Source organism: Carassius gibelio, chromosome A21 (genome assembly GCF_023724105.1).
Source record: "Carassius gibelio isolate Cgi1373 ecotype wild population from Czech Republic chromosome A21, carGib1.2-hapl.c, whole genome shotgun sequence".
Taxonomy (NCBI): Eukaryota; Metazoa; Chordata; class Actinopteri; order Cypriniformes; family Cyprinidae; genus Carassius; species Carassius gibelio.
In genome coordinates this window covers 4,741,784-4,769,406 of record NC_068391.1, presented here as the reverse complement: position 1 = coordinate 4,769,406, position 27,623 = coordinate 4,741,784, and the positions used below count along the sequence as shown (strand labels likewise).

Genomic DNA, 27,623 nt, shown 5'->3' with positions numbered 1-27,623 from the left:
TACTTGGATACTAAAATTGAACAAGTATAAACATTAAACACCTAGGTGACACTTTACATTTTATAAATAAGGTTACAAACGTTGTGCCTGTTGACATTAATTGATCTGAGCTACAGTAACATGAACTAACAAAGAACAGTTGTTGATTTTTTAACAGTATCAAAGATGAATGCAAATTGTAACAAAACTATTGCTTATTTAATGTTATTTCAAAATGTACTAATGTTTACTAATGATACCTTATTTTAAAGAGACACCAAAACTTAAAATTAAACACATTTTGTACTTTATCTTATAATTTACAACTATTACCATGGATCATTTTTGAGTGAAACAATGAGTACTTTTTCCTTGGTTGTTGCCTATTTCCAAATCGCTCAGGATTTATTGTTTGCGGTGTTGTAACATGTCTTTCCACATCTTAATCCAGTTACATCTTTGTTTGGAAGCTTTCATTTCTGCACCTGTAAAGAGTATCTAAAAAGTATCTATTAGTAAAGTTCTAATGTAAAGGCATCAACATGAACTATAAAATGTATGTTGTAGCAATGAACCTGTTGTTTGATAGACTATTTGCAGCACTAACTGTAATGACACAATATGTGGCTATCCCCAGCATGATTCATATTTAGTGTAGCATACTAGAAAGAGAGTTCACCCAAAAAATTAAAATCATTTACTTTCCTTCATGTTGCTCATTTACCTGACAAATTTCTTGGGTTTGATTACCAGCATTCTTCAAAGTATCTTCTTTTGAGTTCTGCAGAAGTCAGAGATTTGGTAAAACATAATGGACAGAATTCTGGATAACTATACATTGAAGTAAATGAATAAACACTTTTTTACCAGTCATCACTATACAGAAAAATAACACTGCACACCGCAATAAAATGTTTGAAAAATACACATTCAGTAGATCCAAAGCTTGCTGTTGATCATGTCTCTTCAGTTAATATTCCCTGCAATGACTGCAGAAAATAACATGGTTATATGATAAATATAACAAAGATGATGTCCACTGTCTTGGACTACAACCACTGCTCTGTGTTTACAGGTGTCTGAGAAACATCTGCCATTCCTTCAGAGATCACTCTTGATTACTACAAAACATAGAAATATTCAAATTAATTTGTAGAATGTTAAGGGAAATAATCAGTTAATTCTGTGTGTCTCTGAGTAAAGAAACAATTAAAGTAGCTACAAAAGTGATTCTGTGTTTGTGTTGTAGTCACATGTATTTGGCAGGACAGAGCTACAGCAGATGGTCTCAGAAATACTGATGCATATATGACTGCAGAACATTCTCATCATAAAAATAACTGAAACTAGCTTACGTATTTAGTTGAGGTTATTTGAAAACAACGACCTTATAAACACAAAATCAAATCTTCACTGTCACGTATTTTACGTACATTTTATTGCAGATATTTTGTTTTTGACTGATTCATGACATTTAAGGTGTAGTTAACATTAGGCTATAAGATACTGTAAAGGTCCTAAGTCAAGTTTAAAACAGTTTTATGTTAATTATTGCTATATTAATATAACCACCTATGACTGAAGCAAGCCGAGTCATTGCTAATAATGGCCCGGACTCTACAGCCAGACTCAGGCTGTAGAAAATACTGCGGTCACAGATCCAAAAAATATATTATTATTCACATTTGCAGCTGACATGTTTTTAGTGCATGACTTTAAAGTATAAAGTTAGATCTGATCAATGCTTATCGGGCTCAAAACTCTTTTCCTTCTATTATGTTCGTGCATAGAAGTAAGGTAACTACATGCACTCTTAGCAATGCTTTCTATATACCTGCATGTCTTAAGAGTCTGTTTCCCCTCAGAATCATTAAATAATCTGCATGAAATGAATAGAGATCCAATTAAGAGATGTGCTGCTAATAGAGCTAATAGGAAATTACTTAGCTTCACATCATAATCAAGGTCACTTAGCAAATGAGACCCAGTTATCTTTAGTAGCTTGTGTGTTTTCACTGATGGTGTTTTGGCCTGTTTGGTTGCAGATACCTCTGTGAGTAACTTTGAACAGACTGATGAGCCAATTGATGACAAGAAGTCTTCAAACCAGACGTTTCATGAATTTGGTTCAGGAGCACCAGGTACTTTTGCTGAAGCATCTGTTTACATTGAATAGTTGAAAGTTGCCTGTATAACATCCTGGCATAACCACATAGCCCTGGTAACTTTCAATAATGGTGATGTGCTTTTGTATGTTTATCTGCAGTCAACTGTGTTGGCAGTTTTACTACTAGACCAGACAATATTTCTACTCTGGACCAAGCAAAGCTCAACTCCTCCTCATTGTCTATCTCAGAAGAGGCTGTTGACTTCCTCAAAGGCCCAGTGGTCACACGCATCATGCCCTCGTTCTACATCGTCATCATCCTCATTAGTTTGCCCCTGAATGCTTTGGCCTTGGTGACGTTCACATGTAAGATTCGAGTGAAGAAACCAGCTGTGATCTATATGTCTCACCTGGCGTGTGTGGACCTGCTCTTCACTCTTCTGCTGCCTCTGAAGATCCACTACCAGCTGAACGCTTCAGATTGGGTGTTCGGTGAGGCGGTGTGTCGTGTGATCAGTGCAGCTTACTACTGCTACATGTACTGCTCCATACTGCTGATGATGTGCATGAGTGTGGACAGGCTGCTGGCCGTGGTGTTTCCCGTTGCCTCTCTGACCTGGAGGAGTGCAAGGAAAACCACATATGTATGTGTGCTGGTCTGGCTGCTGGCGATCGCTGGTACAGTGCCACTTCTCTCAATAAGACAAACATTCAAGATCAAGGATGTGGGCATCACCTGTCATGATGTGCTGATCCATTACAAGCTGTATGTGTACCTGTTCTTCACCCTAACCTGCGTCTACTTCTTTGTGCCACTAATCATCACCTTAGTGAGCTACTCCATCATCATATATGTGCTCCGTGTAAAGTCTGATCTCTTAGCTATATCACCCTCATCTTCAGGCAGTCGAAGGAGAGCTGTGATTATGGCTATCGCCGTTCTGACTGAGTTTGGATTGTGCTTTGCTCCATCCAATTGCATCCTGTGGTACCACTGTTATATTTTAGCAACTGGAAACAACAGTGAGGATGAGGATTCATCATATTCTGCTTACCTGTTGGCTTTGTGTTTGGGGAGCACAAGTGTTTTTCTGGACCCTCTGCTGTACTACTACGGCTCGTCTCAGAGCAGACAGAAGATCAGCTCTGTGTTTAGGAGGGAAAACACAACCTCATCATGTAACACACAGACCAAATCCACAGATGCTACTAAAATCAGGCTTTTGGTTTTCCATAACTTATAATGAAATGATATCTTGCATGAATTGTTAAAATGCTACTACTGTACTTGTTGAGTTTGTCTGATCAAAAGCAGAAGGAACATGTAACAGTTGCCTAGCCATTAATGTATTTTGCAAAACTTAGATATGGTTTAACTTCTCTATTTTTTAAAGTCACTTAATTTTTATTTCACACGATCTTTGACTCAGACCTCAGCAGGTTGTTTTAGCTATAATACTGTTAAGACTTCTATATGTAAATATCTGTACTCTGTGATTGTAGTTTACATTGATTGTAGTCATTCCTCAGTAATGTTGCTGAGAACTGGAAAAGCATTGATATGTAAAATGAGGGAAGGTAAAATGATTTTCAAAGAAATGAGGTCTTGATTTATTTTTTTAATAAACTAGTGAAATAGTAGTCCATGTAAAGATTTCTTCGTGGAAGGAAAAAAAATAATAATAATAATTGATGTTAATCAAGCAACAAAAGAAAGAAAGAAAATCACACGCTGCTCTTGACTGAAAAAATTTAGTAGCCCTAAAGATTAATCTAAATGTATTTATATAAATGAATATGTCTGCTTGAAAGAATGAAGAATATGATAAACAAGTTGCTATAAAGTGTGCATAATTAGCCTGTATAACCATTGGTGTTTCATTCATCTGGAAGAACATCTTCTTGATCTTTATGAGAAGTGGTTTTATTTCATTTTAACATAAAGGCATGTTGTGTGTCACCACAGTTAAATCGGTCTATTATGATAAATCATTAAACTTATATAATGAATTTAGAAAAATTGTAGAGAAATGCTTAATTGCATTGTAACCCATTAGATTTTAGCCGACTAAATTTACTGTAGATTTATGACTAATATATGACTTAAACTAAATGGCATTTTTGTCAAAAGCCTATGACTAAAACTAAATCACTTTTTTTTTTAAATGAACACTGTATCACACACGTCTGTGTGTGTACCTGTTCTCATCCTCTCTTGCCTGCACTTCTTCTTGCCACTGGGCTTCACCTTGAGCGAGCTATTCCACCATCATATATGTGCTCTGTGTAAAGTCTGATTGTTTGGCAACATCATCCACAAACAAGCGAAGGAGAGCTGTGATTACAGCTATAGTTGTGCTGATGGGATTGTAATGTCCTTTGCAACCAATGGCATCTTGCTGTACCAATGTGTTTGTTTAGCCACCAGAGGCAGCAGTGAGGAGGGGAAAGCTCTCTGATTTGCTGGAGAAAGACAAAAAGCACAACTACACTAACAAACACAACCAGTCAAACAAAAACCTCTAACCTGAGCTGAACACTTTAAGCTGGGATATGATGGTTATTGTTTTGTTCTAAAGATTAATTAAAAAATGTCAGATAATTGATGTTCAGTGTCTTCAAGTGCCAGTTTTAAATGACTGCTTGATATGAATATTTGTAATATTTGTCTGTGTACAATAATATATCCTATAGCATATATACAATCATATTGTGTCTTTGAAATTTGAAAACATTGTATTTTTATTAAAATGCCTTTAGTTTGTATCTAAAAAATGAAGGTGTTTGTAAAGTTTGTATAGTCATGCTTTCTTTTGCAATATGTAAACACGCATTTGCAATGCTGATGAGTGTAACTTCCCCTTTTTATAATCTACTGTACTTACAATTTGTATAAATGTGACAAATAAAATAAAACAAAACATGAGAGTTCTCATTTCATCAACGTCATATTTTAGAAAACAGTCAAAATAGGCCTACAGCAAAAGTGCACTGAATAGTGTAATATTTAGTTAACAACCAATGGATCATAAACGATGAAGAAGGTTTATCAAGATGTGTGTGGGTAGCCTGTGAACAACAACAAAAATGGATTACAAATGAATGTACATATACTGCTGATATAAACTGCAAAAATTACAGAAGTTGTCCCGGCAGCCAAATAAACTGAAAATATTTAATACTGTATGAAGGCAGGCTTTTAGGCACATCAAGGCATAATATAATGAAATAATTTTGGAGTTTTAGGGAAAATATCAAAATAAACCATGATTTGTTTATCTCTCATTTGGAGCTGTGATGTCTGTCAATTAAAGCTGGATTTCTCATTCTCTCTGTAGGTTGTAGCAATGAATAGCAATAAATAGAGGCTCAGTGGAGGGTGGGGGGTCCAGTGATGTCATCATATCTAAATCCAAGACTCTCCTCACAGAAGAGACTGAGCACTCAGAGAGTGAAGAAGCACTGTCTGTACTGAGACTCATCTACAGTTTGAAAGTGAAGCCTGGTCGGTATTCATGGGGGTCAAAACTATTTGGTTTTTCTTTGTACTTCTGCATGCATATACTGCCACCTTTAACGGTAAGTACATGAGTGCAGCTGTGCATGACAGAAGTTTGCCTTTTAATTACAGTCTTTTGACGGTGTTTAACTGTGCAGATGAAACCTTGACCTTATCATATTATCTGTGTAAGCTTGTTTTGTGTTGATTTTATACTTTAAATTGGCTTGATTTTTTCATATACTAATGTATCATTTTCATTTACTATGCTATTTATTTTTAAATTGGCTTCATTTATATATGGTGTTTTTATGGTACACCAATTACCATATTAACTTCAAGTACCATATTGCCACCATACAAAAAAAAAAAAAAACATAAATTTTTTTCTATGTATACAGGTTAATATAGGTGTGTTTCTACAACAACAAGTGTAAACAACTAATTTAAACTGACATTTTAATTCAGCAAGGTTAAACTGCACTTAAAGGATAGTTTACAAAAAAAAAAAAAATTTCTTTCATACTTTACTCACCCTCATGATGTTCCAAACATGTACGGCTTTCTCGCTTTTGGGAAAAATAAACGAAGATATCATGAGAAATGTCATAATTTTTATCGATACAAGGGAAGTCAACAGTAGCTGTTAGATTACCAACATTGTAAAAAATATCAATGATGACAACAAGTCTTCAAACGCAGATGTCTGATGATCTCGGTTCAGGGTCACCAGGTAGATAATCACAAAATAAAAAAAATTATACTGTAACAAGAGATGGGCAGTATTTCAAAATATACTATTTTGTATATAAATAAATTTAATCTTAGTATTTTTGTAGTTTCAAAATACATCAAATACTTTTTGCCAAACTTAATCAGACTTCTGATTACCTTTATCAAGTATACAGAAATACTAAAAACTAAAATGTACTAAGATTAATGTATTTAAATACAAAATAAATTTGACTTTTTCTAAAGGTATTTAAATACAAAATAGTAATATTGTCCATTCCTTCAGGAAATCAGCAGTTTATTAAGGAGATACTTTTTTTTTGTTTTTTGAAAATTTAAAAATACTCAGATTAAATGTTTAAATGCAAACTACATGATGTTTTTTTTTTTTAAGAATTTAAAATACAAAAACATGTATTTGAAATACTGTCACTCTGCCACTGAGAGGTTTCTGTTCCTCCAATAAATGTCCACACCTGAATCTCAACATACAGAAAACAAATTCATATTGATTGGTTTAACAATTTTTGGATCTTCCAAGTTTTGGTTGCGTGGACTTTTAATGGAGGGACAGAAAACTCTCAGGTATCATTAAAAGATGAAGATTAATAAATGTATGTTGTTGTTGTTTACCATGTGAGGGTGAGTAAATACAGACAAAATTTCCATTTTACCCTTTAACACTGAAACTTTGTTAAGAAATCCTCTGGCAGAGTTTATACATACTGTAAGTCTAGCCTTTGATTGCCTTGTTGTTCTGATCACCTGCTGGGTCCCCTGGTTGTCCACTAGAGGGCACTCCATCCCAGCCTTCTGCCACTTTATCCAGGACTTTGTTCTCTACAATCCTCTGATGGTCTCATCAGCAATCATTGGTTACACCTGTGTCTCATTAGTATGGTTAGCTCCGCCTATATAAGCCTGGTTCTCACTTGCAGACCTTGCTATGTATGTGTATCTGCAATTCTGTGCCTTGTTCTTGTGTGTCTTGGTTCCTGGTCTTGTTGTGTTAACTGTTTTCTGGATGACTACGTTTGCTCCAGCCCCTTATTCTGTAATTGTTTTTGGTTTGCATATTTGACCTTTGTCTGCTATTAGGATTGCGTTTGTGGGTTACCCCTTCAACAAACTACACTATTTGTGTTCTCTATCTTCTTGCCACTTTGCAGTTCAATGACCATTGTTAATTTCATTTAAAGTATTTATAAAAGTTTGTATATGATGTGCCTCACAAGAACTTTCACTGTTGGTGTTCTTGTTACAGGTTTAGTAAGTGTACATGTAGCTCTACTTCCATAGATCAGGATGGACAAATGCAAGTTTTTTTCAAGCCTGCCTGCAATTATCATCTGAATATAAAAAAAGACAATGAAACCACATGTCTCGAACACATTTGCTATCTCAGATGAGGCTATTGATTTCCTTGAATGCTTGATGGTCAGACGCATTATGCCCTCGTTCTACACCTTCATCTCATTAGTTTGCCCCTGAATGCTTTGGAGTTGAAGTTCACTTTAAGGAGTGTAGAAAAGAAACCAACTGTGATCTGTGTTTTTTTTTTTTATTATATCTATATTTATCTTTAGGTTTTTTTCAGTTTATTCATTTATTTTCCCAGTTCAACTTAAATTTCAGTCAAATTTCTAAGTTTATATCTTATATTTAGATTTTAATTCATTCCAGTTTCATTTCAGTAACAAAAAATATTTTTTAATAGTTTAATGTTAGTTTCAGTTGAAAACACTGTGCTGTATATAATAAAGATGTGAGATAGAAATTTGATTATTCATGGTTTCTATTAGTGGTGAAGGTTTCATTTAACATTGCCAATTGGTGTGTCATATTTTATTTACCATCCCTCATAAGCATCAAGTGTATTGATGCACTATAAATATCCTGAAGCTTGAATTTCAATTACTTTAATATTACATAAACTCCATCAAAGCCTTTTAGCAAATGTCGCCTCCTAATTATTGTCTGATGGTAATATGTGAGCTTTCACTAATGGTCTTTTGTGTTGATTACAGATTCTGGCTGTGTTCCACCATCTTGCAACAAAAACATCGTTAATCTGGACTCTTCATTAACACAGAGTAATATGCAACACAATCTTATAGCAATTCATAACTATAACCACTGACAGTTATGTTTAGGGGTGCACACTTAACTTTTTTTTTTTTATAATGCTATGTTTTTATATGATTCAAATGCATACAAAATCGCCTCCTCATAAAATTCTGGGCGCAGTGACTTAATTATCAAACCACACCATTCCTTGAGTCATTCAGTTTAGCTGTTCATGTGTTAAAGTTGATTTCGTTATTGTCTGGTATTAGTATGATAACTTTCCTTGTGCTGTTTTGTGCTGGTTACAGGTAATGACAACAATTTCCCTGGTCCAGGTGGGTTTCCAGGCACTATGAATAAGACCAGTAATGACATATTGTCCATCTCAGACGAGGCTGTTGATTTCCTCAAAGGCCCACTGGTCACACGCATCATGCCCTCATTCTACATCGTCATCATCCTCATTAGTTTGCCCCTGAATGCTTTGGCCTTGGTGACGTTCACCTGTAAGATTCGAGAGAAGAAACCAGCTGTGATCTACATGTCTCACCTGGCGTGTGTGGACCTGCTCTTCACTCTTCTGCTGCCTCTGAAGATCCACTACCAGCTGAACGCTTCAGATTGGGTGTTCGGTGAGGCGGTGTGTCGTGTGATCAGTGCAGCTTACTACTGCTACATGTACTGCTCCATACTGCTGATGATGTGCATAAGTGTGGACAGGCTGCTGGCCGTGGTGTTTCCCATCCCCTCTCTGACCTGGAGGAGCGCAAGGAAAACCACATTCATATGTGCGCTGGTCTGGCTGCGGGCGATCGCTGGTACAGTGCCACTTCTCTTAGTGAGACAAACAGTTAAGACTGAAAATGTGGGGATCACGTGCCATGATGTGCTAAGCAAAAATTACACTACAGTAATGTATTATGTGTACATGTTCTTCATCCTCTCCTGCCTATACTACTTTGTGCCACTAATCATCACCTTAGTGAGCTACTCCACCATCATATATGCGCTTCGTGTAAAGTCTGATCTCTTAACTACATCATCCTCATCTTCAGGCAGCCGAAGGAGAGCTGTGATTATGGCTATCGCCGTGCTGACCGAGTTTGTGTTGTGCTTTGCTCCAACCAATGGTTTCCTGTGGTACCACTGTTATGTTTTAGCTACTGGAAACAACAGGGGCCAGGGAGATTCATCATATGCAGCTTACCTGTTGGCTGTGTGTTTGGGGAGCACAAGTGTTTTTCTGGACCCTCTGCTGTACTACTACGGCTCGTCTCAGAGCAGACAGAAGATCAGCTCTGTGTTTAGGAGGGAAAAAACAACCTCACCATGTAACACACAGACAAAATCCACAGATGTCACTAAAGACAGGCTTTTGGTAAAGTGTGAAAAAAACTGAACAAGTACAGTATGTGGTTTCCATAAATTGCATTTTGAATATATTATATGATAAATATCTTGCATCAATTGTTAAAATGCTAATACTTGTTGCGTTTGTCTGTTCAAAAGCAGAAGGGATGTGTAACTGTTGCCTAATCATAGATGTCTTTTGCAAAACTTAAGGTTGTACTTCCCCTACTTTTTAATTTCACATGTAATTTTTTCACACTGTCTTTGATTTATAAACTTCAGGGGGTTGCTTTTGCTATAATACTGTTAAGACGTCTGTTTGTAAATATGTGTACTCCGTGATAGTTTACACTGTCATTATTCAGCAATGTTGCTGCGTAATCGAAAAGCGTTGATATGTAAAATGAAGTCTTTTTTCCACAAACAAGAAGTGAAATAGTAGTCCATGTAAAGATTTCTTTGTGGAGGGAAAAATATATATATATATATCTGGCATAGAGAAAAAAATAAAATAAATAAAGTATAAACACGTATTAAATGCATGTCAACCTGGGTTTTTTTTTTTTTCATTAAAGTGGTACAATTGCCTGTTTATAGGCCTATTTCTTGACCAGATGCTAAGAAGCTATAATAAATGAATCCTGTTATGTTTTGTTCATATTTGGATAAAATCTGATTGTTCTAAGCTGCTGATAAACACAAAGTACAAACATTCTTGCATTTTAGCAAATATGGCATTGCATGCAACCCATGTATGTGTGCTGGTCTGGCTGCTGGCGATCGCTGGTACAGTGCCACTTCTCTCAATAAGACAAACATTCAAGATCAAGGATGTGGGCATCACCTGTCATGATGTGCAGATCCATTACAAGCTGTATGTGTACCTGTTCTTCACCCTAACCTGCGTCTACTTCTTTGTGCCACTAATCATCACCTTAGTGAGCTACTCCATCATCATATATGTGCTCCGTGTAAGGTCTGATCTCTTAACTACATCATCCTCATCTTCAGGCAGTCGAAGGAGAGCTGTGATTATGGCTATCGCTGTTCTGACTGAGTTTGGATTGTGCTTTGCTCCATCCAATTGCATCCTGTGGTACCACTGTTATATTTTAGCAACTGGAAACAACAGTGAGGATGAGGATTCATCATATTCTGCTTACCTGTTGGCTGTGTGTTTGGGGAGCACAAGTGTTTTTCTGGACCCTCTGCTGTACTACTACGGCTCGTCTCAGAGCAGACAGAAGATCAGCTCTGTGTTTAGGAGGGAAAAAACAACCTCATCATGTAACACACAGACCAAATCCACAGATGCTACTAAAATCAGGCTTTTGGTTTTCCATAACTTGCATTTTTGATGTTTTATAATGAAATGATATCTTGCATGAATTGTTAAAATGCTACTACTGTACTTGTTGAGTTTGTCTGATCAAAAGCAGAAGGAACATGTAACAGTTGCCTAGCCATAAATGTATTTTGCAAAACTTAGATATGGTTTAACTTCTCTATTTTTTAAAGTCACGTAATTTTTATTTCACACGATCTTTGACTCAGACCTCAGCAGGTTGTTTTAGCTATAATACTGTTAAGACTTCTATACGTAAATATCTGTACTCTGTGATTGTAGTTTACATTGATTGTAGTCATTCCTCAGTAATGTTGCTGAGAACTGGAAAAGCATTGATATGTAAAATGAGGGAAGGTCAAATGATTTTCAAAGAAATTAGGTCTTGATTTATTTTTTTAATAAACTAGTGAAATAGTAGTCCATGTAAAGATTTCTTCGTGGAAGGAAAAAAAATAATAATAATAATTTATGTTAATCAAGCAACAAAAGAAAGAAAGAAAATCACACGCTGCTCTTGACTGAAAAAATTTAGTAGCCCTAAAGATTAATCTAAATGTATTTATATAAATGAATATGTCTGCTTGAAAGAATGAAGAATATGATAAACAAGTTGCTATAAAGTGTGCATAATTAGCCTGTATAACCATTGGTGTTTCATTCATCTGGAAGAACATCTTCTTGATCTTTATGAGAAGTGGTTTTATTTCATTTTAACATAAAGGCATGTTGTGTGTCACCACAGTTAAATCGGTCTATTATGATAAATCATTAAACTTATATAATGAATTTATAAATTGTAGAGAAATGCTGAATAATTGCATTGTAACCCATTAGATTTTAGCCGACTAAATTTACTGTAGATTTATGACTAATATATGACTTAAACTATATGGCATTTTTGTCAAAAGCCTATGACTAAAACTAAATCACTTTTTTTTTAAATGAACACTGTATCACACACGTCTGTGTGTGTACCTGTTCTCATCCTCTCTTGCCTGCACTTCTTCTTGCCACTGGGATTCACCTTGAGCGAGCTATTCCACCATCATATATGTGCTCTGTGTAAAGTCTGATTGTTTGGCAACATCATCCACAAACAAGCGAAGGAGAGCTGTGATTACAGCTATAGCTGTGCTGATGGGATTGTAATGTCCTTTGCAACCAATGGCATCTTGCTGTACCAATGTGTTTGTTTAGCCACCAGGGGCAGCAGTGAGGAGGGGAAAGCTCTCTGCACAACTACACTAACAAACACAACTAGTCAAAAAAAAAAACTCTAACCTGAGCTGAACACTTTAAGCTGGGATATGATGGTTATTGTTTTGTTCTAAAGATTAATTAAAAAATGTCAGATAATTGATGTTCAGTGTCTTCAAGGGCCAGTTTTAAATGACTGCTTGATATGTATATTTGTAATATTTGTCTGTGTACAATAATATATCCTATAGCATATATACAATCATATTGTGTCTTTGAAATTTGAAAACTATTATTAAATTAGGAATTATTAAAATGCCTTTAGTTTGTATCTAAAAAATGAAGGTGTTTGTAAAGTTTGTATAGTCATGCTTTCTTTTGCAATATGTAAACACGCATTATGTTGCAATGCTGATGAGTGTAACTTCCCCTTTTTATAATCTACTGTACTTACAATTTGTATAAATGTGACAAATAAAATAAAACAAAACATGAGAGTTCTCATTTCATCAACGTCATATTTTAGAAAACAGTCAAAATAGGCCTACAGCAAAAGTGCACTGAATAGTGTAATATTTAGTTAACAACCAATGGATCATAAACGATGAAGAAGGTTTATCAAGATGTGTGTGGGTAGCCTGTGAACAACAACAAAAATGGATTACAAATGAATGTACATATACTGCTGATATAAACTACAAAAATTACAGAAGTTGTCCCGGCAGCCAAATAAACTGAAAATATTTAATACTCTATGAAGGCAGGCTTTTAGGCACATCAAGGCATAATATAATGAAATAATTTTGGAGTTTTAGGGAAAATTCCAAAATAAACCATGATTTGTTTATCTCTCATTTGGAGCTGTGATGTCTGTCAATTAAAGCTGGATTTCTCATTCTCTCTGTGGGTTGTAGCAATGAATAGCAATAAATAGGCTCAGTGGAGGGTGGAGGGTCCAGTGATGTCATCATATCTAAATCCAAGACTCTCCTCACAGAAGAGACTGAGCACTCAGAGGGTGAAGAAGCACTGTCTGTACTGAGACTCATCTACAGTTTAAAAGTGAACCCTGGTCGGTATTCATGGGGGTCAAAACTATTTGGTTTTTCTTTGTACTTCTGCATGCATATACTGCCACCTTTAACGGTAAGTACATGAGTGCAGCTGTGCATGACAGAAGTTTGCCTTTTAATTACAGTCTTTTGACGGTGTTTAACTGTGCAGATGAAACCTTGACCTTATCATATTATCTGTGTAAGCTTGTTTTGTGTTGATTTTATACTTTAAATTGGCTTTATTTTCATATACTATGGTATCATTTTCATTTACTATGCTATTTTTTTTTTAATTGGCTTCATTTTCATATGGTGTTTTTATGGTACACCAATTACCATGTTAACTTCAAGTACCATATTGCCACCATACAAAAAAAAAAAAATAATAATAATTTTCTATGTATACAGGTTAATATAGGTGTGTTTCTACAAAAACAAGTGTAAACAACTCATTTAAACTGACATTTAAATTCAGCAAGGTTAAACTGCACTTAAAGGATAGTTTACAAAAAAAATTAATTTCTTTCATACTTTACTCACCCTCATGATGTTCCAACAGTAGCTGTTAGATTACCAATATTCTTAAAAATATCTTCACATTTTTTTATTTTTGGGTGAACTATCCCTTTAAATGTCCCGCCACTGACAAGTACTGCATGCTTTTTGAATGTGTTATGTATGCTAGAGTTTCATATGAATTATTTACAATGCACTGATATCTACAAATCAAAGTGTTGCTGTTATGCCACTTTATTCATATTATATTTTACATAAAGAGCTTTCATTGCATTTAGATCACATCTAGTCATTTCCTGTGAACAGTGAAGTCTTAGTAATGCTTTGACTCTGCATGTCTTATGAGTTTTTGTTTCTGTCTTCAGAATCATTAAAGAATCTGCCTGAAATTAAAAGTGATCCAACAGCTAAGAGATGGGCTGCTAACAGAAATGTTTACTCTTGACATTGTAAAGGCCTCTTTGCAAATGTAGAAAATTGTCTAGTAGCTTGTGTTTTCACTGATGGTGTTTTGACATGTTTGGTTGCAGAGAGCTCTGTAAGCAGCTTTGAACAGACTGATGAGCCAACTGATGACGGCGAGTCTTCAAAGCAGATGTCTGATGATCTCAGTTTAGGGTCACCAGGTAGATAATCACAAAATAAAAAAAAATGTATAGTGTAACAAGAGATGGGCAGTATTTCAAAATATACTATTTTGTATATAAATAAATTTAATCTTAGTATTTTTGTAGTTTCAAAATACATCAAATACTTTTTGCCAAACTTAATCAGACTTCTGATTACCTTTATCAAGTATACAGAAATACTAAAAACTAAAATGTACTAAGATTAATGTATCTAAATACAAAATAAATTTGATTTTTTTTAAGGTATTTAAATACAAAATAGTAATATTGTCCATTCCTTCAGGAAATCAGCAGTTTATTAAGGAGGTTGATACTTTTTTTTTTTTTTTTTTTTTTGAAAATTTAAAAATACTCAGATTAAAAGTTTAAATGCAAACTACATGATGTTTTTTTTTTTTTTTTTTTTTTTTTTTTTTAAGAATTTAAAATACAAAAACATGTATTTGAAATACTGTCACTCTGCCACTGAGAGGTTTCTGTTCCTCCAATAAATGTCCACACCTGAATCTCAACATACAGAAAACAAATTCATATTGATTGGTTTAACAATGCTTTTATGAGCTTTTTGGATCTTCCAAGTTTTGGTTGTGTGGACTTTTAATGGAGGGACAGAAAACTCTCAGGTATCATTAAAAGATGAAGATGAATAAATGTTGTTGTTGTTGTTTACCATGTGAGGGGGAGTAAATACAGACAAAATTTCCATTTTACCCTTTAACACTGAAACTGTGTTAAGAAATCCTCTGGCAGAGTTTATACATACTGTAAGTCTAGCCTTTGATTGCCTTGTTGTTCTGATCACCTGCTGAGGTCCCCTGGTTGTCCACTAGAGGGCACTCCATCCCAACCTTCTGCCACTTTATCCAGGACTTTGTTCTCTACAATCCTCTGATGGTCTCATCAGCAATCATTGGTTACACCTGTGTCTCATTAGTATGGTTAGCTCCGCCTATATAAGCCTGGTTCTCACTTGCAGACCTTGCTATGTATGTGTATCTGCAATTCTGTGCCTTGTTCTCCTGTGTCTTGGTTCCTGGTCTTGTTGTGTTAACTGTTTTCTGGATGACTACGTTTGCTCCAGCCCCTTATTCTGTAATTGTTTTTGGTTTGCATATTTGACCTTTGTCTGCTATTAGGATTGCGTTTGTGGGTTACCACTTCAACAAACTACACTATTTGTGTTCTCTATCTTCTTGCCACTTTGCAGTTCAATGACCATTGTTAGTTTCATTTAAAGTCTTTATAAAAGTTTGTATATGATGTGCCTCACAAGAACTTTCACTGTTGGTGTTCTTGTTACAGGTTTAGTTAGTGTACATGTAGCTCTACTTCCATAGATCAGGATGGACAAATGCAAGTTTTTTTTCAAGCCTGCCTGCAATTATCATCTGAATATAAAAAAAGACAATAAAACCACATGTCTCGAACACATTTGCTATCTCAGATGAGGCTATTGATTTCCTTGAATGCTTGATGGTCAGACGCATTATGCCCTCGTTCTACACCTTCATCTCATTAGTTTGCCCCTGAATGCTTTGGAGTTGAAGTTCACTTTAAGGAGTGTAGAGAAGAAACCAACTGTGATCTGTGGTTTTTTTTATTTATTATATCTATATTTATCTTTAGGTTTTTTTCAGTTTATTCATTTATTTTCCCAGTTCAACTTAAATTTCAGTCAAATTTCTAAGTTTATATCTTATATTTAGATTTTAATTCATTCCAGTTTCATTTCAGTAACAAAAAATATTTTTTAATAGTTTAATGTTAGTTTCAGTTGAAAACACTGTGCTGTATATAATAAAGTTGTGAGATAGAAATTTGATTATTCATGGTTTCTATTAGTGGTGAAGGTTTCATTTAACATTGCCAATTGGTGTGTCATTTTTTTTCAATTTGTGCTCTGCATTTAACCCATCCGAAATGCACACACACAGAGCAGTGAACACACACACACTGTGAGCACACACCCGGAGCAGTGGGCAGCCATTTATGCTGCGGCGCCCGGGGAGCAGTTGGGGGTTCGATGCCTTGCTCAAGGGCACCTAAGTCGTGGTATTGAAGGTGGAGAGAGAACTGTACATGCACTCCCCTCACCCACAATTCCGTCCGGCCCGAGAGTAGAACTCACAACCCTTCGATTGGGAGTCCAATCCTTTAACCAGTAGGCCACGACTTCCCCTAAGCATCAAGTGTATTGATGCACTATAAATATCCTGAAGCTTGAATTTCAATTACTTTAATATTACATAAACTCCATCAAAGCCTTTTAGCAAATGTCACCTCCTAATTATTGTCTGATGGTAATATGTGAGCTTTCACTAATGGTCTTTTGTGTTGATTACAGATTCTGGCTGTGTTCCACCATCTTGCAACAAAAACATTGTTAATCTGGACTCTTCATTAACATTTAGTAATATGCAACACAATCTTATAGCAATTCATAACTATAACCACTGACAGTTATGTTTAGGGGTGCACACTTAACTTTTTTTTTTTAATAATGCTATGTTTTTATATGATTCAAATGCATACAAAATCGCCTCCTCATAAAATTCTGGGCGCAGTGGCTTAATTATCAAACCACACCATTCCTTGAGTCATTCAGTGTAGCTGTTCATGTGTTAAAGTTGATTTCGTTATTGTCTGGTATTAGTGTGATAACTTTCCTTGTGCTGTTTTGTGCTGGTTACAGGTATTGAAAACGAATTCCGTCATAGAGGTGCGTTTTTAGGCACTTCTAAGAATGAGAACAGTAATGACATATTGTCCATCTCAGACGAGGCTGTTGACTTCTTCAAAGGCCCAGTGGTCACACGCATCATGCCCTCATTCTACATCATCATCATCCTCATTAGTTTGCCTCTGAATGCTTTGGCCTTGGTAACATTCACCTGTAAGATTCGAGAGAAGAAACCAGCTGTGATCTACATGTCTCACCTGGCGTGTGTGGACCTGCTCTTCACTCTTCTGCTGCCTCTGAAGATCCACTACCAGCTGAACGCTTCAGATTGGGTGTTCGGTGAGGCGGTGTGTCGTGTGATCAGTGCAGCTTACTACTGCTACATGTACTGCTCCATACTGCTGATGATGTGCATGAGTGTGGACAGGCTGCTGGCCGTGGTGTTTCCCATCCCCTCTCTGACCTGGAGGAGCACAAGGAAAACCACATTCATATGTGCGCTGGTCTGGCTGCTGGCGATCGCTGGTACAGTGCCACTTCTCTTAGTGAGACAAACAGTTAAGACTGAAAATGTGGGGATCACGTGCCATGATGTGCTAAGCAAAAATTACACTACAGTAATGTATTATGTGTACATGTTCTTCATCCTCTCCTGCCTATACTACTTTGTGCCACTAATCATCACCTTAGTGAGCTACTCCACCATCATATATGCGCTTCGTGTAAAGTCTGATCTCTTAACTACATCATCCTCATCTTCAGGCAGCCGAAGGAGAGCTGTGATTATGGCTATCGCTGTGCTGACTGAGTTTGTGTTGTGCTTTGCTCCAACCAATGGTTTCCTGTGGTACCACTGTTATCTTTTAGCTACTGGAAACAACAGTGGCCAGGGAGATTCATCATATGCGGCTTACCTGTTGGCTGTGTGTTTGGGGAGCACAAGTGTTTTTCTGGACCCTCTGCTGTACTACTACGGCTCGTCTCAGAGCAGACAGAAGATCAGCTCTGTGTTTAGGAGGGAAAAAACAACCTCACCATGTAATACACAGACAAAATCCACAGATGCTACTAAAGACAGGCTTTTGGTAAAGTGTGAAAAAAACTGAACAAGTACAGTATGTGGTTTCCATAAATTGCATTTTGAATATATTATATGATAAATATCTTGCATCAATTGTTAAAATGCTAATACTTGTTGCGTTTGTCTGTTCAAAAGCAGAAGGGATGTGTAACTGTTGCCTAATCATAGATGTCTTTTGCAAAACTTAAGGTTGTACTTCCCCTACTTTTTAATGTCACATGTAATTTTTTCACACTGTCTTTGATTTATAAACTTCAGGGGGTTGCTTTTGCTATAATACTGTTAAGACATCTGTTTGTAAATATGTGTACTCCGTGATAGTTTACACTGTCATTATTCAGCAATGTTGCTGCGTAATCGAAAAGCGTTGATATGTAAAATGAGGTCTTTTTTCCACAAACAAGAAGTGAAATAGTAGTCCATGTAAAGATTTCTTTGTGGAGGGAAATATATATATATATATCTGGCATAGAGAAAAAAATAAAATAAATAAAGTATAAACACGTATTAAATGCATGTCAACCTGGTGTTTTTTTTTTTCATTAAAGTGGTACAATTGCCTGTTTATAGGCCTATTTCTTGACCAGATGCTAAGAAGCTATAATAAATGAATCCTGTTATGTTTTGTTCATATTTGGATAAAATCTGATTGTTCTAAGCTGCTGATAAACACAAAGTACAAACATTCTTGCATTTTAGCAAATATGGCATTGCATGCAACCCATGTATGTGTGCTGGTCTGGCTGCTGGCGATCGCTGGTACAGTGCCACTTCTCTCAATAAGACAAACATTCGAGATCAAGGATGTGGGCATCACCTGTCATGATGTGCAGATCCATTACAAGCTGTATGTGTACCTGTTCTTCACCCTAACCTGCGTCTACTTCTTTGTGCCACTAATCATCACCTTAGTGAGCTACTCCATCATCATATATGTGCTCCGTGTAAAGTCTGATCTCTTAGCTATATCACCCTCATCTTCAGGCAGTCGAAGGAGAGCTGTGATTATGGCTATCGCCGTTCTGACTGAGTTTGGATTGTGCTTTGCTCCATCCAATTGCATCCTGTGGTACCACTGTTATATTTTAGCAACTGGAAACAACAGTGAGGATGAGGATTCATCATATTCTGCTTACCTGTTGGCTTTGTGTTTGGGGAGCACAAGTGTTTTTCTGGACCCTCTGCTGTACTACTACGGCTTGTCTCAGAGCAGACAGAAGATCAGCTCTGTGTTTAGGAGGGAAAAAACAACCTCATCATGTAACACACAGACAAAATCCACAGATGCTACTAAAATCAGGCTTTTGGTTTTCCATAACTTGCATTTTTGATGTTTTATAATGAAATGATATCTTGCATGAATTGTTAAAATGCTACTACTGTACTTGTTGAGTTTGTCTGATCAAAAGCAGAAGGAACATGTAACAGTTGCCTAGCCATTAATGTATTTTGCAAAACTTAGATATGGTTTAACTTCCCTATTTTTTAAAGTCACTTAATTTTTATTTCAGACGATCTTTGACTCAGACCTCAGCAGGTTGTTTTAGCTATAATACTGTTAAGACTTCTATACGTAAATATCTGTACTCTGTGATTGTAGTTTACATTGATTGTAGTCATTCCTCAGTAATGTTGCTGAGAACTGGAAAAGCATTGATATGTAAAATGAGGGAAGGTCAAATGATTTTCAAAGAAATGAGGTCTTGATTTATTTTTTTAATAAACTAGTGAAATAGTAGTCCATGTAAAGATTTCTTCGTGGAGGAAAAAAAATAAAAATAATAATTTATGTTAATCAAGCAACAAAAGAAAGAAAGAAAATCACACGCTGCTCTTGACTGAAGAAATTTAGTAGCCCTAAAGATTAATCTAAATGTATTTATATAAATGAATATGTCTGCTTGAAAGAATGAAGAATATGATAAACAAGTTGCTATAAAGTGTGCATAATTAGCCTGTATAACCATTTGTGTTTCATTCATCTGGAAGAACATCTTCTTGATCTTTATGAGAAGTGGTTTTATTTCATTTTAACATAAAGGCATGTTGTGTGTCACCACAGTTAAATCGGTCTATTATGATAAATCACTAAACCTATATAATGAATTTATAAATTGTAGAGAAATGCTTAATAATTGCATTGTAACCCATTAGATTTTAGCCGACTAAATTTACTGTAGATTTATGACTAATATATGACTTAAACTAAATGGCATTTTTGTCAAAAGCCTATGACTAAAACTAAATCACTTTTTTTTTTTTTTAAATGAACACTGTATCACACACATCTGTGTGTGTACCTGTTCTCATCCTCTCCTGCCTGCACTTCTTCTTGCCACTGGGCTTCACCTTGAGCGAGCTATTCCACCATCATATATGTGCTCTGTGTAAAGTCTGATTGTTTGGCAACATCATCCACAAACAAGCGAAGGAGAGCTGTGATTACAGCTATAGCTGTGCTGATGGGATTGTAATGTCCTTTGCACCACCAACCAATGGCATCTTGCTGTACCAATGTGTTTGTTTAGCCACCAGAGGCAGCAGTGAGGAGGGGAAAGCTCTCTGATTTGCTGGAGAAAGACAAAAAGCACAACTATACCAACAAACACAACCAGTCAAACAAAAACCTCTAACCTGAGCTGAACACTTTAAGCTGGGATATGATGGTTATTGTTTTGTTCTAAAGATTAATTAAAAAAATGTCAGATAATTGATGTTCAGTGTCTTCAAGGGCCAGTTTTAAATGACTGTTTGATATGTATATTTGTAATATTTGTCTGTGTACAATAATATATCCTATAGCATATATACAATCATATTGTGTCTTTGAAATTTGAAAACATTGTATTTTTATTAAAATGCCTTTAGTTTGTATCTAAAAAATGAAGGTGTTTGTAAAGTTTGTATAGTCATGCTTTCTTTTGCAATATGTAAACACGCATTATGTTGCAATGCTGATGAGTGTAACTTCCCCTTTTTATAATCTACTGTACTTACAATTTGTATAAATGTGACAAATAAAATAAAACAAAACATGAGAGTTCTCATTTCATCAACGTCATATTTTAGAAAACAGTCAAAATAGGCCTACAGCAAAAGTGCACTGAATAGTTTAATATTTAGTTAACAACCAATGGATCATAAACGATGAAGAAGGTTTATCAAGATGTGTGTGGGTAGCCTGTGAACAACAACAAAAATGGATTACAAATGAATGTACATATACTGCTGATATAAACTGCAAAAATTACAGAAGTTGTCCCGGCAGCCAAATAAACTGAAAATATTTAATACTCTATGAAGGCAGGCTTTTAGGCACATCAAGGCATAATATAATGAAATAATTTTGGAGTTTTAGGGAAAATATCAAAATAAACCATGATTTGTTTATCTCTCATTTGGAGCTGTGATGTCTGTCAATTAAAGCTGGATTTCTCATTCTCTCTGTAGGTTGTAGCAATGAATAGCAATAAATAGGCTCAGTGGAGGGTGGGGGGTCCAGTGATGTCATCATATCTAAATCCAAGACTCTCCTCACAGAAGAGACTGAGCACTCAGAGGGTGAAGAAGCACTGTCTGTACTGAGACTCATCTACAGTTTGAAAGTGAACCCTGGTCGGTATTCATGGGGATCAAAACTATTTTGTTTTTCTTTGTACTTCTGCATGCATATACTGCCACCTTTAACGGTAAGTACATGAGTGCAGCTGTGCATGACAGAAGTTTGCCTTTTAATTACAGTCTTTTGACAGTGTTTAACTGTGCAGATGAAACCTTGACCTTATCATATTATCTGAGTAAGCTTGTTTTGTGTTGATTTTATACTTTAAATTGGCTTTATTTTCATATACTATGGTATCATTTTCATTTACTATGCTATTTTTTTTTTAATTGGCTTCATTTTCATATGGTGTTTTTATGGTACACCAATTACCATGTTAACTTCAAGTACCATATTGCCACCATACAAAAAAAAAAAAAAAAAAAAAAAATTTCTATGTATACAGGTTAATATAGGTGTGTTTCTACAACAACAAGTGTAAACGACTCATTTAAACTGACATTTAAATTCAGCAAGGTTAAACTGCACTTAAAGGATAGTTTACAAAAAAAAAAAAAATTTTTTTTACTCACCCTCATGATGTTCCAACAGTAGCTGTTAGATTACCAATATTCTTAAAAATATCTTCAGATTTTTTTATTTTTGGGTGAACTATCCCTTTAAATGTCCCGACACTGACAAGTACTGCATGCTTTTTGAATGTGTTATGTATGCTAGAGTTTCATATGAATTATTTACAATGCACTGATATCTACAAATCAAAGTGTTGCTGTTATGCCACTTTATTCATATTATATTTTACATAAAGAGCTTTCATTGCATTTAGATCACATCTAGTCATTTCCTGTGAACAGTGAAGTCTTAGTAATGCTTTGACTCTGCATGTCTTATGAGTTTTTGTTTCTGTCTTCAGAATCATTAAAGAATCTGCCTGAAATTAAAAGTGATCCAACAGCTAAGAGATGGGCTGCTAACAGAAATGTTTACTCTTGACATTGTAAAGGCCTCTTTGCAAATGTAGAAAATTGTCTAGTAGCTTGTGTTTTCACTGATGGTGTTTTGACATGTTTGGTTGCAGAGAGCTCTGTAAGCAGCTTTGAACAGACTGATGAGCCAACTGATGACAGCAAGTCTTCAAAGCAGATGTCTGATGATCTCGGTTCAGGGTCACCAGGTAGATAATCACAAAATAAAAAAAATGTATAGTGTAACAAGAGATGGGCAGTATTTCAAAATATACTATTTTGTATATAAATAAATTTAATCTTAGTATTTTTGTAGTTTCAAAATACATCAAATACTTTTTGCCAAACTTAATCAGACTTCTGATTACCTTTATCAAGTATACAGAAATACTAAAAACTAAAATGTACTAAGATTAATGTATTTAAATACAAAATAAATTTGATTTTTTTTTTAAGGTATTTAAATACAAAATAGTAATATTGTCCATTCCTTCAGGAAATCAGCAGTTTATTAAGGAGGTTGATACTTTTTTTTTGTTTGTTTTTTGAAAATTTAAAAATACTCAGATTAAAAGTTTAAATGCAAACTACATGATGTTTTTTTTTTTTTTTTTTTTTTTAAGAATTTAAAATACAAAAACATGTATTTGAAATACTGTCACTCTGTCACTGAGAGGTTTCTGTTCCTCCAATAAATGTCCACACCTGAATCTCAACATACAGAAAACAAATTCATATTGATTGGTTTAACAATGCTTTTATGAGCTTTTGGATCTTCCAAGTTTTGGTTGCGTGGACTTTTAATGGAGGGACAGAAAACTCTCAGGTATCATTAAAAGATGAAGATGAATAAATGTATGTTGCTGTTGTTGTTTACCATGTGAGGGGGAGTAAATACAGACAAAATTTCCATTTTAACCTTTAACACTGAAACTGTGTTAAGAAATCCTCTGGCAGAGTTTATACATACTGTAAGTCTAGCCTTTGATTGCCTTGTTGTTCTGATCACCTGCTGGGTCCCCTGGTTGTCCACTAGAGGGCACTCCATCCCAGCTTTCTGCCACTTTATCCAGGACTTTGTTCTCTACAATCCTCTGATGGTCTCATCAGCAATCATTGGTTACACCTGTGTCTCATTAGTATGGTTAGCTCCGCCTATAAAAGCCTGGTTCTCACTTGCAGACCTTGCTATGTATGTGTATCTGCAATTCTGTGCCTTGTTCTCCTGTGTCTTGGTTCCTGGTCTTGTTGTGTTACTGTTTTCTGGATGACTACGTTTGCTCCAGCACCTTATTCTGTAATTGTTTTTGGTTTGCATATTTGACCTTTGTCTGCTATTAGGATTGCGTTTGTGGGTTACCACTTCAACAAACTACACTATTTGTGTTCTCTATCTTCTTGCCACTTTGCAGTTCAATGACCATTGTTAATTTCATTTAAAGTATTTATAAAAGTTTGTATATGATGTGCCTCACAAGAACTTTCACTGTTGGTGTTCTTGTTACAGGTTTAGTTAGTGTACATGTAGCTCTACTTCCATAGATCAGTATTGACAAATGCAAGTTTTTTTCAAGCCTGCCTGCAATTATCATCTGAATATAAAAAAAGACAATGAAATCACATGTCTTGAACACATTTGCTATCTCAGATGAGGCTATTGATTTCCTTGAATGCTTGATGGTCAGACGCATTATGCCCTCGTTCTACACCTTCATCTCATTAGTTTCCCCCTGAATGCTTTGGAGTTGAAGTTCACTTTAAGGAGTGTAGAGAAGAAACCAACTGTGATCTGTGGTTTTTTTTATTTATTATATCTATATTTATCTTTAGGTTTTTTTCAGTTTATTCATTTATTTTCCCAGTTCAACTTAAATTTCAGTCAAATTTCTAAGTTTATATCTTATATTTAGATTTTAATTCATTCCAGTTTCATTTCAGTAACAAAAAATATTTTTTAATAGTTTAATGTTAGTTTCAGTTGAAAACACTGCGCTGTATATAATAAAGATGTGAGATAGAAATTTGATTATTCATGGTTTCTATTAGTGGTGAAGGTTTCATTTAACATTGCCAATTGGTGTGTCATATTTTATTTACCATCCCTCATAAGCATCAAGTGTATTGATGCACTATAAATATCCTGAAGCTTGAATTTCAATTACTTTAATATTACATAAACTCCATCAAAGCCTTTTAGCAAATGTGTCCTCATATTTATTGTCTGATGGTTATATGTCAGCTTTCACTAATGGTCTTTTGTGTTGATTACAGATTCTGGCTGTGTTCCACCATCTTGCAACAAAAACATCGTTAATCTGGACTCTTCATTAACACAGAGTAATATGCAACACAATCTTATAGCAATTCATAACTATAACCACTGACAGTTATGTTTAGGGGTGCACACTTAACTTTTTTTTTTTAATAATGCTATGTTTTTATATGATTCAAATGCATACAAAATCGCCTCCTCATAAAATTCTGGGCGCAGTGGCTTAATTATCAAACCACACCATTCCTTGAGTCATTCAGTGTAGCTGTTCATGTGTTAAAATTGATTTCGTTATTGTCTGGTATTAGTATGATAACTTTCCTTGTGCTGTTTTGTGCTGGTTACAGGTAATGACAACAATTTCCCTGGTCCAGGTGGGTTTCCAGGCACTATGAATAAGACCAGTAATGACATATTGTCCATCTCAGAAGAGGCTGTTGATTTCCTCAAAGGCCCAGTGGTCACACGCATCATGCCCTCATTCTACATCATCATCATCCTCATTAGTTTGCCCCTGAATGCTTTGGCCTTGGTGACGTTCACCTGTAAGATTCGAGAGAAGAAACCAGCTGTGATCTACATGTCTCACCTGGCGTGTGTGGACCTGCTCTTCACCCTGCTGCTGCCTCTGAAGATCCACTACCAGCTGAACGCTTCAGATTGGGTGTTCGGTGAGGCGGTGTGTCGTGTGATCAGTGCAGCTTACTACTGCTACATGTACTGCTCCATACTGCTGATGATGTGCATGAGTGTGGACAGGCTGCTGGCCGTGGTGTTTCCCATCCCCTCTCTGACCTGGAGGAGCACAAGGAAAGCCACATACATATGTGTGCTGGTCTGGCTGCTGGCGATCGCTGGTACAGTGCCACTTCTCTTAGTGAGACAAACAGTTAAGACTGAAAATGTGGGGATCACGTGCCATGATGTGCTAAGCAAAAATTACACTACAGTAATGTATTATGTGTACATGTTCTTCATCCTCTCCTGCCTTTACTACTTTGTGCCACTAATCATCACCTTAGTGAGCTACTCCACCATCATATATGCGCTTCGTGTAAAGTCTGATCTCTTAACTACATCATCCTCATCTTCAGGCAGCCGAAGGAGAGCTGTGATTATGGCTATCGCTGTGCTGACTGAGTTTGTGTTGTGCTTTGCTCCAACCAATGGTTTCCTGTGGTACCACTGTTATGTTTTAGCTACTGGAAACAACAGGGGCCAGGGAGATTCATCGTATGTGGCTTACCTGTTGGCTGTGTGTTTGGGGAGCACAAGTGTTTTTCTGGACCCTCTGCTGTACTACTACGGCTCGTCTCAGAGCAGACAGAAGATCAGCTCTGTGTTTAGGAGGGAAAAAACAACCTCACCATGTAACACACAGACAAAATCCACAGATGTCACTAAAGACAGGCTTTTGGTAAAGTGTGAAAAAAACTGAACAAGTACAGTATGTGGTTTCCATAAATTGCATTTTGAATATATTATATGATATATATTTTGCATCAATTGTTAAAATGCTAATACTTGTTGCGTTTGTCTGTTCAAAAGCAGAAGGGATGTGTAACTGTTGCCTAATCATAGATGTCTTTTGCAAAACTTAAGGTTGTACTTCCCCTACTTTTTAATGTCACATGTAATTTTTTCACACTGTCTTTGATTTATAAACTTCAGGGGGTTGCTTTGGCTATTATACTGTTAAGACGTCTGTTTGTAAATATGTGTACTCTGTGATAGTTTACACTGTCATTATTCAGCAATGTTGCTGCGTAATCGAAAAGCGTTGATATGTAAAATGAAGTCTTTTTTCCACAAACTAGAAGTGAAATAGTAGTCCATGTAAAGATTTCTTTGTGGAGGGAAAAAATATATATATATCTGGCATAGAGAAAAAAAAAAAATAAATAAAGTATAAACACGTATTAAATGCATGTCAACCTGGTGTTTTTTTTTTTTTTCATTAAAGTGGTACAATTGCCTGTTTATAGGCCTATTTCTTGACCAGATGCTAAGAAGCTATAATAAATGAATCCTGTTATGTTTTGTTCATATTTGGATAAAATCTGATTGTTCTAAGCTGCTGATAAACACAAAGTACAAACATTCTTAAGCATTTTTAGCAAATATGGCATTGCATGCAACCCATGTATGTGTGCTGGTCTGGCTGCTGGCGATCGCTGGTACAGTAACACTTCTCTCAATAAGACAAACATTCAAGATCAAGGATGTGGGCATCACCTGTCATGATGTGCAGATCCATTACAAGCTGTATGTGTACCTGTTCTTCACCCTAACCTGCGTCTACTTCTTTGTGCCACTAATCATCACCTTAGTGAGCTACTCCATCATCATATATGTGCTCCGTGTAAAGTCTGATCTCTTAGCTATATCACCCTCATCTTCAGGCAGCCGAAGGAGAGCTGTGATTATGGCTATCGCCGTGCTGACTGAGTTTGGATTGTGCTTTGCTCCATCCAATTGCATCCTGTGGTACCACTGTTATATTTTAGCAACTGGAAACAACAGTGAGGATGAGGATTCATCATATTCTGCTTACCTGTTGGCTTTGTGTTTGGGGAGCACAAGT

General features: G+C 35.9%; 3 protein-coding genes and 1 long non-coding RNA gene across 18 annotated transcripts in view; 3 read left to right on the top strand and 1 right to left on the bottom strand.

Annotated features, from left to right (window-relative positions):
* The window catches only part of LOC127942361 (proteinase-activated receptor 1-like), a 30,004-nt gene extending 24,968 nt beyond the window's left edge, over positions 1-5,036 (top strand). For 2 of the 4 annotated variants that reach the window (XM_052538066.1, XM_052538067.1), the window contains exons 2-3: positions 2,025-2,120; positions 2,246-5,036. In XM_052538066.1, the coding sequence (XP_052394026.1) occupies positions 2,025-2,120; positions 2,246-3,330 (1,181 nt within the window). In that variant the 3' untranslated portion in view covers positions 3,331-5,036. The remainder of the gene's footprint in view (positions 1-2,024; positions 2,121-2,245) is intronic. The other 2 variants (XM_052538065.1, XM_052538063.1) reach the window with 2 other exon arrangements.
* Positions 41-23,822, bottom strand: LOC127942364 (uncharacterized). 3 transcript variants are annotated; one of them, XR_008149297.1, is made up of 6 exons: positions 23,738-23,822; positions 6,121-6,154; positions 3,142-3,232; positions 2,497-2,702; positions 704-760; positions 41-477 (listed from the first exon to the last, which is right to left on the bottom strand). It is a non-coding gene; the product is annotated as an uncharacterized LOC127942364 (long non-coding RNA). The 3 variants fall into 3 exon arrangements; XR_008149298.1 differs by lacking the exon at positions 23,738-23,822 and adding an exon at positions 15,243-15,308; XR_008149296.1 differs by lacking the exon at positions 23,738-23,822 and adding an exon at positions 7,044-7,124.
* The window catches only part of LOC127942362 (proteinase-activated receptor 1-like), a 64,346-nt gene continuing 42,228 nt past the window's right edge, over positions 5,506-27,623 (top strand). The window contains exons 1-3 of one of the 2 annotated variants that reach the window (XM_052538070.1): positions 5,506-5,665; positions 8,345-8,410; positions 8,693-9,786. In XM_052538070.1, coding sequence (XP_052394030.1) covers positions 5,602-5,665; positions 8,345-8,410; positions 8,693-9,783 — 1,221 coding nt within the window. In that variant the 5' untranslated portion in view covers positions 5,506-5,601 and the 3' untranslated portion in view covers positions 9,784-9,786. Of the gene's footprint in view, positions 5,666-8,344; positions 8,411-8,692; positions 9,787-27,623 lie in introns of those variants that run through there. The other variant, XM_052538068.1, reaches the window with a different exon arrangement.
* LOC127942360 (proteinase-activated receptor 1-like) overlaps positions 13,273-27,623 on the top strand; it is a 56,579-nt gene continuing 42,228 nt past the window's right edge. The window contains exons 1-4 of one of the 9 annotated variants that reach the window (XM_052538053.1): positions 13,290-13,425; positions 22,881-22,976; positions 25,039-25,104; positions 25,387-26,963. In XM_052538053.1, the coding sequence (XP_052394013.1) occupies positions 13,362-13,425; positions 22,881-22,976; positions 25,039-25,104; positions 25,387-26,477 (1,317 nt within the window). In that variant the 5' untranslated portion in view covers positions 13,290-13,361 and the 3' untranslated portion in view covers positions 26,478-26,963. Of the gene's footprint in view, positions 13,426-14,215; positions 14,300-14,380; positions 14,477-15,279; positions 15,572-17,171; positions 18,319-21,793; positions 21,930-22,880; positions 22,977-23,855; positions 24,065-25,038; positions 25,105-25,386; positions 26,964-27,623 lie in introns of those variants that run through there. The other 8 variants (XM_052538060.1, XR_008149290.1, XM_052538052.1 and 5 more) reach the window with 8 other exon arrangements.